Raw genomic sequence first — 14,418 nt, 5'->3', positions numbered from 1 at the left:
CAAACACTACCGGACAATACACTTCTCTGTGTGTGTGTGTGTGTGTGTGTGTGTGTGTGTGCGTGCGTGCGTGCGTGTGTGTGTGTGTGCTCATACTTGAGGAAAATCCCTTTTCTGGCCTCTATCATGTTAAACTTCAAACCTTTCCAGCCTCTATGGCTCCAGGTAATTGCATTACTGCAACTGAATAAGGGTTCAGAGAGTCAGTGCAGTTTCTAGAGCATGTTTATTGGTGTGATTCACACATGGGGGCCCTTCAATTTGTCAGATATTCTCTTCAAGTTACGAGGTGAACAAAATGAATGTAGCTGTGAAGCTGTGTCTGTGCTTTTATGTCTTCCTGTGCCAAGGACATGACAAACAGTGACTGTACTCATTCATAAGGACCTGTGCGGGCATGCCTCATTCATGTTACAGGAAAAAAAGAGAGGCATTTTCTTATTCACATCCAAAAGGAGAGAACAAAGTGGGCTCTACAGAGAGAGCACCTGACATCTGTGGAAGCTGCAAAGTCATAATCACCTGTTTGAAGTTCCTGAAAACATCAGAGTCAAGTCTTGAGACTGTCTTTCATTATCGGCTGCTGTTAGAATGACAGGCCAGTGCAGCCTTCAATTTTCACCTGGAGAAGTAACTGTAGAAAAGATACTAAATGAAGGTTTAATGTACATTTTAATCAACTCTATTCCTAAAAGATAACATAATTTAAAAGTACAACATTTGGCACTTGGTAAAACTTAATAACTTAATATTCTATCCGTTAAAACCTTCACTTCTGTCAAATAATTGTGCATCACGACTATGGAATAGCATTTTTCCCTTCTTATAAAACAACATAGACCCCAAAGGCCTTTCTGGAGACAAGGCTTTTATTTCTGCCGGCACCAAAACATGAGAGCCTTCTGCGAGACAGAGGCAGTGTGGTCGGGAGGGGCATGTGTTACAGTGCGTGGCCGCTTTCTTCAGGACCCGCATGTCATACAGCACCTGTTCATCTGTGCTGGGGGACGGAGATTTTTTCTAGCGATACTGTCGCCCGCCGCCGGCTCCTCTCATCTGGACCCTCCCTGTTTTCCAAGCCCTGCGCTTGGCGGCCAACCTGGATGCATCAAATAGGTGTCAAATATCTCGAATTACTCACATTTTTACCCAGATAAAGGCTCTTTGATAGGTCCCTGGGGCCCTTGTGAGGTACAGTAATGGCATGTGAGCGGCAGCTTTTGGGAGCCCAGCATGCCAGACCCTAGGAGTGCATTGCTGACAGGCAGCATGGTGGTGTGGCCCCAAACGTTATAATCATCACTTATCACCACTGCTAATAATGTAATCCCTTCCCCTGCTAAATGGGACTCTGTAGTCGGCCTCAGAGGGATGCTGGATTCAAATATGTGAACATTACAGACTTTCTCTGTGTTCACCCACATGCCTTCTCTCTCCCTTCAACTCTGCTCCTTTGTCTGTCATTAGAAAGAACAAGAATGGATTTTATAATCTGAAAATCTCAAGGCTCAGATGCTGTGGATGTCTAGTGCATACTGTCATATTTCCAACATCAGGCATTAATAGTGATCATATGGACCTGTTTAGCTGCGTGTTTGATCTCACACTTGGTATTCATTTTCAAAGCATACTTCATCAGTGCTAGTGTGAAATGTAATTAAAATCTGAAGCCTGGACGCTTCTGGTTTACTTGAATTCCTCAGCTGCACAACACAAGTGTGAACATGAACCGTTCGTGTTTATGGGTTCAGTAGGTTATTGGTAGGAATGAGTGCAGATTTAATGTAGGCCGTCAACCATCTAAGGGCACAGTGCTGCTGCTACAGACGTGCTTTCTGTAACACCCACTTCACACAGTGTTTGGTGAGGAATGCAGAGGTGAGAGAGACGACAGGGTTCAAACTTCTCTCCTTGTTTTTCTTCGGTCTTCAGTCAAGTATTACATTCCTTCAAGGAAAGATGAAAATGAAAATGCAAAAATGCAAACATTAGATCGTTAAAGTTCAGCTGAAGTTACTGTGAGGCTTCAGCAGTTTCAACTATAGGGTGCATTTTAATACACAACAACAGGGAACAATTTGCAGCACCTTTTAGCTGCACTCGTCTCAGGCAAAGCAAAACTCACAAATCCCATTTATACTATATTTAATTTTCACCATTGTATTTGAGAGTCTAAATCATCAGGGTGGAATTTATGTGCTATATAGTGCCAGAAAAAAATCCCCCAAAATCAACTTCAACAATCTAACCTTGCATTTTATAATTCACAGACAAAAAGATTGTAGTTCTTAAAAATACTACCAAAAAAAAATGTGGCTAAAACCTATACATTTATCATCAAAACTCCAGTAAATTAGTCAGGTGCCAAATTCAAAAGAACAACAGCAGCTCACAATGTCTTCCAGTTCCTGCCTGACTACTGTGAAAGATAAACTGCATCAAAGTGAGGCAGAAACACTATCTGCGTGTGTGCTGAAAAGACTGGTGTCTCGCTGGGAGAAGCGGCGTACGTGACCTGCATGTACCTTCCTCCCTATTCCTTCCACACACATCTGGTGCTTCATTCCTATCCAGCACTGTCATGTTTAGGAAAGTATTTTGAATGCGAGAAAGATAATGGGAACATCTACAGGGGAGGGGCAGAAGAGGTTCCTTTTCCATAGGGATCTTGGATGTTTTCACTGCTCTTGCTCTTGTTTCAAATGTGAAAGAGGGAAAAAACGAAATCATAAGACAATGGTAACAGTGAAACCTGTTATAGTCTTCGTAGCCATAGAGAGAGAAAAATAAATAACTTGACTGGGTATGTCACAGTCAAATTTCAGACATCCACCTGGCGGAAACACTGCTCCTTACAGTTGAAGGAAGCTGGGGTGGCTTGGGCATCTGCCTAAAGGACTCCTTTGAAGGTACTTCCAGGCATTTCCAACTGGGAAAAGAACCTGGAGTTGACCCAGAACTTGCTTTAGGGATTACATAACCTATCTGATTCGGGGCCAGTTTACCTATAAATCAATTGATTTATAGGTAAACTTGTTGAATACTCATACCCTTCATACTCTGCCCAAATTGCTTGATCAATGAGTGTATAGCATCAAAACTCTCCTCAAACCGCGCTAGGTGACTTTCCAAAACCAACGATCTCTCATTCCCACTGGCCTCGAGGTGATTTGCGTGTGGTAGAGATGCAAGCAAGCTCCACTGGTTACTCTGGGAATCTTCACCTCAGTGACCAATCCCCCTTGTGCCTTTGGAGTTATCTTAGCTGGTTTTCCACTTCCAGGGAGGGTACCTACAGAAATACATCATCCCCATCTGTGGAGAGTTTGTCTAAACTCATCAAGATCACTTTGTAGTCATTTTCAGCTTGATGTAAATCAACAATTAATCACTGCAGGTCTTTAAATGTGTCTTTTTGCAAATCAAGGTTCCTAATGCCTTTTTGGGAGTGTCACATATGTTTTAGAATTAAGTCAAAGTATCTGTAACACAACTGTCAATCCTGTTCCATTGATTCGACACAATGGCTGTTAACGTCTGTCTCCAAATAGCTTTTGTGATTAGTTCTTTCAGCCCAGGCATTCACCTCCTGTGAATGTTCGAAGGAACAATCGAAGGAACAATACAGTGAGTTTTTGGAAATGTTAAAATTGGTTTGTTCATAATAAATAAAGATGAAACCACATTTTAAAAATATATTATACATACAACTGCAGGTAATTACAAAGGTTTCACTTATTTTTTCTCGACCCTCAGATTACAACGGATATAGATGATTAGAAGAAGCAGGGGATCCTTCCCACTCACAGGGCTTCATTAATCTTCCTCATATGAGATTCTTGAACTGACGTCAGCCACTAATGCTCTCCTCAAACAATACTGCATCCAATGTTTCGTGCCAAATCAAGCACGCACCGGAACTCACTGCATCTCTCTAGAATTATTCATTCTTGTGTTATACACGCAACTTTTCACAAGCAGTCATACTCTCGTGTTAGAAGTTATTGCCCCTTGACTCATGGGATCAGCGGAAACCCGAGGAAGTGCAGCAGGGTGTGTGTGTGTGTGTGTGTGTGTGTGTGTGTGTGTGTGTGTGTGTGTGTGTGTGTGTGTGTGTGTGTGTGTGTGTGTTTGTTTGCGTGTGTTTCTACTCTTTAAAATTGGCCTGTGCACACAAAAGAGGGCATTCCTGAATCCCACTCTCTTCCCGGCCGTGGATCACTCACTGGTCTCTGTGGGGCTATGGATAAGATCAGTCTCAGCCCTGATAATGTCACAGTCTCAACCAAAGCAGCTTCTGTTGATAGACCACCCCTCCCCAATCTCTAACCCCCCCCCATCAACAACTACCCCTGAGGAAGTGAGGGTCATCTCCTGGAGGGCCTTATCTAAATAAGCCACTGATAAACTACTGGAGGCCTGGTAGCCTGAATGAAGGAAAGAGGTTCTGAGGAGTCAACAGACGAGGAAATCCACCTGCCAAATATTATGTTAACCCTTTGAACCCGACTCATGCATTTTGTGTCAAAAACCTCGTGGATATTATAGTTTAGTCAAATCTGAGCTTGCCCAGAATTTTACGTGGCTCTGGACCAGATGATTTTTTATGTCTCTGACTTTGACTGTTCTTTGGTGCTCAACAGGTAGTGTACACAGTTTTTTTACTCTGAAACACTGCCTGGTTCTGAAGGACAAAGGGTTGAGAAGAGTGGTGAGAACTAACCAAAACAGTACAGACGCAGGCTATAAAAGCAAAACAACGAGCTAGAAGATGAAGCTAAAAAAGCTTTAAAAAGAACTGTAGAGTTTGGTGATACATTGTAGCATTGTTTTCCACGAGTCAACCCATTCATATTATTTACAATGATTTGACCTATTATCAATGACTAATACTAATGACTAATGAATAATACCAATTTTGCACAAAATAAAAATTCCAGAAAATTCAAAGTAACATTTCAAAGTTTTATGTTAAATATGTCACAGCATTTATTACTAGAGCAATCAAAAGTATCCAAGGTGCCATGTGGGAACGGGTTCATGGTCAAGAGCCTGTGTGACCTGCAGAAGGTTTGTGCCTCAGAGGAAATGAGTGATGTCAGTCCTCCAGCATGTTGTGGCTGCTGGCCCATTGTTTGGCCAGTGTTTCCATCACGCCTCCCAGTTGCCTGACTGGAGTTTCAGTGTGAGCAGCACAGGAAAGAGGGTAGAAAGACCCTGACCTGAGCTCACATCCTGCTTTTGTTGGGACCCTTTTAGGAATGTTGACGAATGGATAAATATTTGCTCAAAATTTCCTTTTTTCATTTAGCTGAAAAACGTGAACATCTGCACCTCCTGGGAATTGGATTCTTCATGATGCACTAAAACATAAGCCAATTTAATCCTGGAACATCTCTATTAAAATTACATTTATTTTACTCCTTATATGAGTTGGAAGCAGAAATCAATGAAATGTCTGTTTTGACTGTGTTATGACACAGTAGCACAGAGACATATTCTGTTTTTATTGTTTATCTTTGTTCGTTGGTTGAAATTATCAGACAGAAGTAGTGGAATGCTTTTCAGGAGGCATAAAACAAGCTACACCAAAACATATATTTACCTAGAGCAGGTCAAGCAAGAGCTATTTTTAAATGTGCGCTCATAGACCAGCTGTTCAACCACAGCACCAAGTGTAACATCTGGTTTAAAGTCACTTGCTACTGGCTTACTTACCCAGGCAGGGTCAGTGAAAACCCCAGTGCAGGTTTACATACTGTATACTTACAAAATGTACAATGCAATTCCAGAAGGGGAATAATTCATTGTTCTAGCTTATTCCTGATAACTTGACTAACTTGCATGCCTTTTGTTTATCACAGGCACAGGATGTGAGTTCCAACCCTTTGGGTTCAGGCCTTGGTTACCTGGAGCACATCTGCCAGCTCATCGAGAAGATCGGCCAGCTGCAGGAGACCAACCTCCGGCTGCAGAGGCAGATCTGTGGTCTGGAAAAAGACAGCAGGATGACAAAGACCAAAGAGGTGAGTGGATGTTCTTTCACTTGTTTTATTCTCAGGGTAGAGGTCTAATATGAACAAGCAAGAGCACTGCCGTCCTGGGGCGTCACCCCTGTTCATGGTTTACCTGCTTATCTCAGCTTGGTCTTAAAATTACATCTGAAAGCCTGTGTCACAAACTAGATGTGCAGAGTTTGAGAGATGTACATTTTCAAATATACACATGAGAACAAGGTCACTTTCCAAATACACACATATAAGGTCACTGACACCAACATTTTTTGTTTTCTTAAGAGCGCTGTAACTAGTGGTTGAAAATACTGAAAAAATATCTTTCTTCAACATACAGAGTTTTCTTCCATCGTGCTTACATTTATGTTTTACCTAGAACCAGTCAGCACTTACTGCTCAACAGAATTCCAGTGTGATTTATGGGCTGTATTGTAATCTATCATATACAGGGATCTCTAAACAAGAGGATTCATTGTTAAAGACCTTGGCACAATAGGAAATTCAGAAATCCTGAGACAGACACTGGTGCAGTCAGTTTTGGGTTTAGAGGCCGGAACAGCTGAACACTGGAGCAGTGGATGAAGCCAGCAGGAGTCCAGGACTTCAAAGCTTTCAAAGAAACCAAGCCAAAGAGACGGACAGAGAGAAAAGAAGAAAGGGAGGACTCAGTGTCACGTATTTCATTCATACAAGCACCCTTTATAAAAAAAATATACCTTTACATTACAGAGTAGCTTTAAGCCAACTCTGGAGCAATATATAACATTCATGTTCCATATTGTAAATGTAGATAAGATGAAATAAATAATGTGAAATAGGTCTTCATCCACATCGAGACTGAAAAATGCCTGAATATGATGGACCACACCGGCTACTCTCCCAAGCCTTTTTATGTCTGATTCCCTGCTGTGATATTCTCAGTGGCAAATCCACGACTTGAGACAACGGTAACACATCAAAAGAAGAGGAGAGCGGCCTGAGTTGCTGCACTGTCTGAGCTCTGAATGGACCTTTCACACACTGATCTGGTGCAGCATTCACATCAGCACCACTATCACAGCTGGATACATGAAGGCAGGAAGAGGCCAAGCAAAAAGCAGTGACTGCTCTACACTTGAAAATAGAAGTGACAATAGTTAGAAACACAGAAAATGAGGTATTGCAGATTTCAACATACATTTTTCCCTCTTAGCTCAGTGCACAGCATGAATGCCTCTCACTCAATTTAAGGGAAAAGGTGAAGTATAGATGCTGTGGAAAATCCTGAAATAAAGCAAGACTAACAGCCTGCTGCCATGAGAGTCACAGACACTGGTAGCTAAAGGTTAATGTGCCAGGCACATATTAAATTCCCCATGTTCACCATCTTTGTTTGGACAGTGGCTTGCCAGTATTTGTTTGACAAAACACAAAGTACAGCTGAGATTTACAAATACAAATTGTAGTTGCTCTGACCAATTAAAGAAATAATGATCTTAGATTCAAATAAATAGATACAACATTAAACTTTCTCATGTCCCTTCTCCTATGTCTCCAGCACATATACTAAAACTCAGGCAGGGCCTTTGTGGTCAAACCCAGAATACCTGGAGGTTTAACAAAAAGAAAAATGATGAGGCATGACTGTGGCGTGCCGTCATCTTCCCCTATGCTCTTGTAGAATATAAATGAGCAGTGGTTATGTAAGAAAACTGTGTTGATATCAGGAGTGAAAACATGTGCGTGTGTGTGTGTGTGTGTGTGTGTGTGTGTGTGTGTGTGTGTGTGTGTGTGTGTGTGTGTGTGGGTGTGTGTGTGTGTGTGTGTGTGTGTGTGTGTGTGGGCTGATGTGCACTTGGCTGTGTTGATCTAGAGGCCCATTAGAACCTCCACAGCAGGGGAAAGGTGAGAGAGGTTAGAGTAAGCAGAGCGGGGAAAGAGAAATGTTTAGACAAAAATTAGGATATTAAGAAATGACTTTATATATTATTCTTCTTTTGGGCGACTCCAGTCAAAACATTATTTCATACAACAGGAGAGAAAAGAAAAAAGAAGTATCATCTCTTGCCTCTAATCTTCTCCACGTGTCACTGCTCATTTATACTGTTTTCACTATTATGAGATTTTTATAGCAGTGATGTCCTCACGTAATTTCCTTCTCGTTTGTGTGGAAGGATGTGAACTTCAATTTGACCGACTCTGGGATGACTCAGTCATACAATGACCCAGTCATTTGTATTGTTCTTTTTTCACAGGATGAACATACAGTGCACTGACACACGCGCACACACACACACACACACACACACACAGACATGCTATTTTCTCTCCAAATTTCAAGCAGTCATTTCTTTTCTGTAGGACAAAGGCTCATTTTGGCTCTGAGCTCTAAGCTTATTAGTATTTTATGAACACAAAATAATAATTATGTGCATTAAGTAGCTTTTTCCCCCTCTGAGACCACTTTCCTTCACAAAGTACTCATTCCTAAGTAAAAAAATATCATGATTAGCTGTTTTTGTTCATGTCGGCTTGCTCGTGCTGTGTCTCCGAACAGGACTTTTTCAACCAGCACTGCTGCTGTGGAGCCGCCAGCCTCAGCTTCCAGCACGTTCAGAAGAGACACTCCAGAAGTGAGTGTTTGTCACCCAGTGGAACCCTCTCCGACCTGTCCACCATCCCCGAGGTCACCCAGCACCCTCTCATACCAACCACAAGAGGTAACACAGATTTCATTTGCAGTAACAAACCATCTTCAGGGTGAGAAATTCGATATTTGTCTCAATTAGTGTGTTCCTAAAAGCCAACCCCTTTCCTCTGTGTACAGTCTGTGAGGAATATTAGTAGCACTACAGTTGTGCTTGATGGCGCAGACATTATTGAACAAGTCTAATGGTCTCATTCCTGTTGGTAATTACACCAAACTCAAAGTAAAGGTCTGAGATCTAGGAACTAGTGACTAGTGAAACTAACAAAAAGAGAGCAGTGAGTTGGTCACATTGTAAACAAACCCCTATGTTTAGTCAAATTCGTTTGAAAGAGAAAATAAAGGTAAAGGGTGAAGCACACGTCATCTAAAGGTGAATGTTTCTCCTGGTTCTGAATGACTACACTCTGCAAACTCTAAAAATACTTCCCCCCGTGGCTGCATCACACTGCTGTGTAACCTTTACTCAAACATTCTCTTTCTTTTGTCATTTTGATGCGATTAAGTGTACAAATAGGGATAATAACACCCAGACAGTCTTTCCCCAAAGTCATTTGTGATATTGCATGCAGTAGTTCACACAAAAAGAAACAGGGAGAGAGCTCACTCTTTCACGGTGGGTAGCTCTCTGCGTACAGGGGTGACTGTTGGATTGTCAGTTTGGGGAAGTGTCTGACGCAGCTCTTCCGAAACCCTCCTCAGAGAAAGAAAGATGACTGCTAGTTTATCTGACAAGCACTCAAGGCATTCACCACAGTTGTGTGGATGGAGTTATGCCTCAGTAACAGAAGATTTAAAGTTGGATGACAGATTATGGTGTGTCTGAGGGAGTACAAACCAACAAGCAGTGCTAAGAACTGCAGAGATGAATGTGAGGTTGGAAGTGTAGAGAGAGCAGTTTGATGGGATAAGTGAATACACACTGGAGTTCTGGGCCTGTGTCAGCCTAGAGAGATACAGTATTCTGACAAATTAATTGTTTGGTGGACTGGACCCATCAGAGTCATAGATTGTGTTTCTCTGAGACACACAGTCCTGTTTGGTCTGAGTCTATGATACGCAGCTGAATGCCCTGGAGGTCAGTGAAACTAACCCTTAATTAACATTTAGCATTTAATTACTAGTAGGATCAGCAGTTAATAACCTGCTCCAGTGGGATGTGTTAACAAATACACACACGCACACCCACATATTCCTTTCAGTCTGACACTGTTGAAATGGATCTAACAGCTATTCCCTTTAAAAAAGCTTCAGTAGTGATAGAGTTTCACATCCTGACCCTGGAGCGACCTCACATGTTTTTCTGCCTCAGTGTTTACCTTGTCATCAGACCCACGCTCCAGGTGATGTTGGTCATTTCGGGAACACGGCCATCTCCCCCACCAAACGTTATCATTCGCGGTGTGTTTTTTTTCGGAGCTGCTTGAGAGAGCGGTGGTGAGCGACAGCTCGGCAGTCCCGCAGGGAAGATGAAATTATGACTCGAGCGAGACCAAGGCGGAATTCCTGGCATCCTGACGGGAACACATGATGTCCCATGGACTCTGGAATGCCTCGGTTCTTCCTCTGATGGACAGGAAACGGGATCTGGAGGAGAGGCTTAGACGTAAGGGGAGAAGGGGGGGCCCTGATTGGGTTCTTAAAAGTGGAGAGTTCTTCTTTGTCTTGGTTAAGTGTTGTACTGTGGCGTTGAGCTTCATTGTCATATACCATCCACAGATGGTTTGGGACTTTTTCCACAGAAACAAAAGGATAAATTGTTGAGTGAGAGACAGTGAAAAAGAGAAGATGGTTTCTGTTTGGTTTGTGGAACTGGAGGGTTAAGGTTTGGGTGGAAAAGGCAATTCACAGAGGATCATTCCAAGTTTGTATTGTATAAATGTATATACACCAAAAAACATGGTGCCAGGGGCAGCAGGAACTGTGAGTCCATGTGATAGAGGTGGTGGTGGTGTTTACATGTTAATGAGAGAAGTGGGAGTGGGATGAACAAAAACAAAAAAACAGGCCTGTGCTGATTTCTATCACAGTCTGTCATAACAGCTCTCACTCCCCCCTCAGCAGGCCTCTAGCACATGAACACTTCACCTCACCAACGTGCAACATACAGCTTTGAAAACTGTAATTAAGTCACAGTGACCATTTACAGTGTGTACATGCCTTGCCCCTACTTGACTGAAACTGGCTTTTATAGTGGTGTTCATAGACTGAACTGGGTCAAGCCTCTGGTATGCAGGTTTGGAAATTAGGGCCTCATCAAACACAGCAAACAGCTGTTTTCAGTTTGTTTGCTGTTTTCAACAAGTTCAGACTTGTTGATCACAGACCCTAAACACAGGAAAAGAAAAGCTGTGAAACGTAAAATGAATGGGATTCTTGAATACAACATACCATATTTACTGTAGCCGGGAACATCTCACCCTTTCCTACTGTGACAAGTCAAAAGGTCTAATGTGAAAAAGTGCACAGCCCTGATAAAATAATGTTTAGGTATTACTCATTGTAACAGAAAATATGGTTGAGGAAATGAGGATACACAGAACATTGGTGATAAAATAATAAGGGTTTCGCTGGCAAATACCAATTTTTGGTGTCTGTAAAAGAGAACTATATTTAATTGCCATTGACTGATAATACAATAAATCAGAACTCATCATAATGAGGATACAAAGCCACTTTGACATTTAAAGATTTGTGCAAAACAAAAAGAGGCAATTACATTTGCTTCAAGAAAATATATGTACCTGAAATCTAATGTTTCATCAAACACTTCAGTGTTTCCCTCTCAGCAAAGTGCAAATATAAAAACAGTACAAAGTTCATACTTAGGGGCGTCTGGTAGACATGTGTCTCTCAGAAGCAGTTGAATGCACTACAAAAAAACTGTAAAAGGAATGAACTGCCTCACCCAAGAAAACTCTCCCACGCACACATTGTTAATGCTCCATGTTTGTGATTTGTGTTTCAGACTTGTGGAGTGAGGGTTTGACACCCGTCCCGCTCTGGAGGAGAGGCTTGAACCGAAGGAGTTACACTGAGGGGGAGGAACGCTTCCTCGGGGACAGCACCGAAGGGCTCTCCATCCCCCAGCGCAGGGTGAGTCATGTGCACATGTTATAGGCCCACTGCAACAAGGAAATTCATTCTATCAGTGGGTAATCCATGTTTTTCTAATACAAAGGACCTGTTCATAAAGAGGCCAAGTACTGTCAGTATTAAGGAACCTGCAGTAATACAGTCAGCATTTAAAACAAATATGACTTCTGTGACCATTGACTGTCTTTCTTTGAAAATGAATCTCTTTAAACACTGATTGCGATGCTATCAAAGGATGCCTTCACCGCTCAGATTATTATTCATGAGAATGGGGGGGTGTTGCACATGTCTGCAGGCTCTATAGTAGTGATCTAAGATTATGGTATAAAGTGCAATTAGGACGTGTCCAAATTCACTTATCCTAGTCTAACAGTGGAAACAAAGTATCTGCGCCAGGCACATGATCCAAAAGGGTTGTGGTCTCTTCATTAATCACGGGTGTGTTTTGGGCATGGCATGCAATAAACCAGAGTGAGCATCAGAATGCCATCCTCTATTCCCTTTGAAAGCCAGCTGCACTTGCACTTTGTCAGATCTGTTGGGTAGTAAAGAGGAATTCCTCTCCGCAGAGGAAATGGTTTTACTTTGTACATGAGCAGACCATCTGTGTGTGTAAGCAGCAGCGTGTGCACGTGTAGTCCACCTGCCTGTGCAGGTGCATGTTAATGTCTTGGTGACCTAAACAAAACATAGACTTCAGTGTTCCAGTTTGTGTTGGTCATTTACATTATTCCTCTGCTTTCCCTTGCTTGAACATATCAGTGTGCCTGACCACATCTTATTTGAGGACCAAGACCTCAGATGGGTGCCAGTGTATTTGCTGTTTAAACAACATGAGCACTGGATGGGAAAAGGACACATTAGTTGGTCTGAAAGCAAAGATATTTGCATCCTGCTTGGTGCCTCTTTCTGTCGGGTGCAAGATAAAGTTTCCCAACATCCACATCCTCTGTTTACTGTGTGCATGGCACACTCACTGATGAAACATGATGAATGAAGTACTTCTTCGGGTTGTGGAGCAGTGATTCTCCCTCAGCGTTGGCCTCAGCTGTGGGAACCGACAGCAACTAAAGTAGCAGGAAGGAGATGCTGCTCCAAACACAACACCTCTTGTATTTAGCTTATTTTTTTTGTCTTTCCAAACTTTAGATGAATACATTTCAATTCCATGTCCAATTGCCAGCTTTTTCCAAAGCCTTTAACTTCCTCATTGTCTTCATTCGTGAATAAAGTTGTTGGTGCAGTTGTCATTGTAGAACCTTGCTATGGAACTTCACTCATTAACAATGGTTAACATGAACAAACAGGCAGGATCTCATCTCACATATCAGCAGCAGCAAACATTGGATTAAGCTTTTCAGCGCCGGTGGGAATCCCACGGACCCAATGTTTAATGTTTATGGCAGTTGTTTGTCTTTTTGCTGGATCTTTTCTCTCAACAGTACCAGAGGATAGACTAACACTGTCCCTCCAGCACATTAGTCTGACCCTCATCATCACTTCCAGATTCCTCAGCACTGTGGTTGTCTCTTTCAGACAGCACTAAAGGAAATCTGTAGAGCTTCTTATAAGTAGAAGTCTCACATTAAGAACAAAGCATCAACGGCAGTACTCAAAGATAAAAAACCTGAAAATTACTTGAAATGATTTTTTCTAAAAGTAAAAACACTCCATAGAAAACCTCAGTATATTAATCTAATAGACCTGTCAATGTTAAGGGCCCCAGGGCCCTGATACACCAAGACGTGGCGCCCATAGAGCACTGTAGTATTTTCTTTCTCAAGATTTGACCCCTGCTTTTTCTTTTTTTTCTCTTCTTCTACAAGCTAAAGATCAACCTCCTGCCCTCAGATCTAATGAGGGTGACGCTAATAGAATAAAACTTGAGCTCTTACTCAAAGTTATGTTCATATAAAGGTTTCTTCTTGTATGTCTTTGGTTGCAGCTGAGTGAAAACTACACCTGGGGCCGAGTCAAAGACCTGGTGAGGAAAACTAAGACGAGGAACCAGAGCAGGCTGGGACTGACCTCGGCCTCACTGAAGATGTCCTGCCCACAACTCTACAGGTGAGGAGCACACCACATTCCAACTTTGAGCCCCTTATTCTCTGTAAACTTGACCATATCAATACAACTGTGACTTTCTGGTGTTTGAGTACTTTTTCTTACTTAACTTCTTTATACAAATTCATTGTTATTCTATGAAAAATAGAAGATTACCTGTCATGTGTTTTAAGAGATTGCTTTTTTCCACTAAAGTTTTTCCTGGTTTGGTCGAAGCCACTTAGCTTCCACTGAAGGAAAATCTTAATGCTATGCAATGATATTTTGAGCAACAGCATTCTTGCAGCTTTGTGTGTTTGAGGAAATGCTCCTTTAGGATTAACTGCAACGTGAACTGAAAATCCTGGACTTAACTGGCTCAGAACTGTGTGCATGCACACAATCTGATTTGCTGTAGAGCTCTATCCCTTTGTGCTGCCAAACATTGAATATTACAATGTATTACCAGGCCATGCGGGGTCATTTCTTCGGTCACCATTGAAAACCCCCCCCAGATCTAACCATTTTACAAGCTGGAAAACAATGAGATTGTATTACTTCTTGCATCATATACACTAT

The 14,418-nt window shown here is 42.1% G+C and overlaps 1 protein-coding gene across 1 annotated transcript in view; it reads left to right on the top strand.

Annotated features, from left to right (window-relative positions):
- The window catches only part of si:ch211-250c4.3 (uncharacterized protein LOC100535981 homolog), a 32,262-nt gene that overhangs the window by 13,317 nt on the left and 4,527 nt on the right, over positions 1-14,418 (top strand). The window contains exons 3-6 of the mRNA XM_035172876.2: positions 5,865-6,026; positions 8,551-8,713; positions 11,669-11,796; positions 13,742-13,863. Of these exons, the coding sequence (XP_035028767.2) occupies positions 5,865-6,026; positions 8,551-8,713; positions 11,669-11,796; positions 13,742-13,863 (575 nt within the window). The remainder of the gene's footprint in view (positions 1-5,864; positions 6,027-8,550; positions 8,714-11,668; positions 11,797-13,741; positions 13,864-14,418) is intronic.

Source organism: Hippoglossus stenolepis, chromosome 12 (genome assembly GCF_022539355.2).
Source record: "Hippoglossus stenolepis isolate QCI-W04-F060 chromosome 12, HSTE1.2, whole genome shotgun sequence".
Classification (NCBI taxonomy): domain Eukaryota; kingdom Metazoa; phylum Chordata; class Actinopteri; order Pleuronectiformes; family Pleuronectidae; genus Hippoglossus; species Hippoglossus stenolepis.
This window is presented reverse-complemented; position numbering and strand designations above follow the sequence as displayed.